Source organism: Austrofundulus limnaeus, unplaced genomic scaffold (assembly GCF_001266775.1).
Source record: "Austrofundulus limnaeus strain Quisiro unplaced genomic scaffold, Austrofundulus_limnaeus-1.0 Scaffold38, whole genome shotgun sequence".
In the NCBI taxonomy this organism is placed as follows: Eukaryota; Metazoa; Chordata; class Actinopteri; order Cyprinodontiformes; family Rivulidae; genus Austrofundulus; species Austrofundulus limnaeus.
The window spans coordinates 1356845-1358022 of NW_013952440.1; the positions used below are offsets into that span (position 1 = coordinate 1356845).

At 40.0% G+C, this 1178-nt stretch overlaps 1 protein-coding gene across 1 annotated transcript in view; it reads right to left on the reverse strand.

Moving 5' to 3' along the window:
- clec16a (C-type lectin domain containing 16A) overlaps positions 1-1178 on the reverse strand; it is a gene marked incomplete in the record, with an annotated part of 48834 nt that overhangs the window by 19929 nt on the left and 27727 nt on the right. Inside the window, 1 exon segment of the mRNA XM_014006923.1 lies at positions 832-960. Within this exon segment, the coding sequence (XP_013862377.1) occupies positions 832-960 (129 nt within the window).

Here is a 1178-nt window from a genome sequence, read left to right on the forward strand (position 1 = left end):
AAATCAACTTTTAGCTATAGTGCTGCTTTGACTCATGTTTGAAAAATCTTCAAATTTCTTGTGGTAGCCATTTCTGCCTTAACGCTTGGTGACACATAGCACCGCCTATGTATACTTAGCCCCTCCCAGGAGTTCAGTCCCCAGCCAAGCTCCTCCCTAGAGCTCAGTCTGCAGCTGAACTCCCGCCCCACCGAGCACCCTTCCCCCAAAGCATTAATGTACTGAAGTGGGAGTGTGGGAAATGGTAGGAGGTTCTTAAAGAGACAGAGACCAATTTTTAAGTTTTTAGATAGGCTATGATGCAAATTCAAATTCATTGTTGATATATACAGCATTTTCATAACAAATGAAGGTAACATACTTACTTGATTGTGGTATAGAACTGAACTATGTACCTGGAAAATACTACTGAGCTACTGCTCAAAAAAAATTCTAAGATTATATTTCAGATATTTCATTAAACAGCCCATAGATAACGTATTTATTCGTTCTATTTTGACCAAATGCAATTGCTGCAAATGCTTTAATCAAAACACTACAACTGCCTATTTTTCCGCACACCACCGTGCAACTTAATCCTTGGTTCAGTGTGATGGGTCACATATGAAGCCTGTTTTTAACAGAACATAAAAACCAAAACAACGCAATGCAATATGTAGTGCAGCTGTAAATTACTGAACACATAGCTCACACCCAGCGGAGCTATTTCCATTTTGTCACACAAGGAACCTTATGTAAAGCATAACAATTGCTTTCCCAGGAATCTGCTATTGATTGTGGAATGTGTTCAAAACGTGTTTGTGTTTGAGAGCATGTGTGTATTTTACACACCCGGCGGGTCTTTTCCATGTCTCCACAAGGCAGTCTTTTAACAAAATCAATGCCAGTCAGTGGGGTGCCGGTGGGTGGAAGCAGGATTGAGGCGTCCATCATTAAATACTCTACATTCAAGGGTTTACTCTGTAAACAGAAAACAATGAGCCACACCACACAACAACCAGAGCAAAAATAAACAAACATTTAACATTAGGGCTGCACAAATTTTATATATATTTTATTGTGAGGTCAATGTGTGCAAATACCAACACTGGAAATGACTGCACATAGGATCAAGGCACAAACTATTTCCTCCATCCTGGGACTAAATTACAAATAGTCAAATTGTTGGGGGGCGGGGG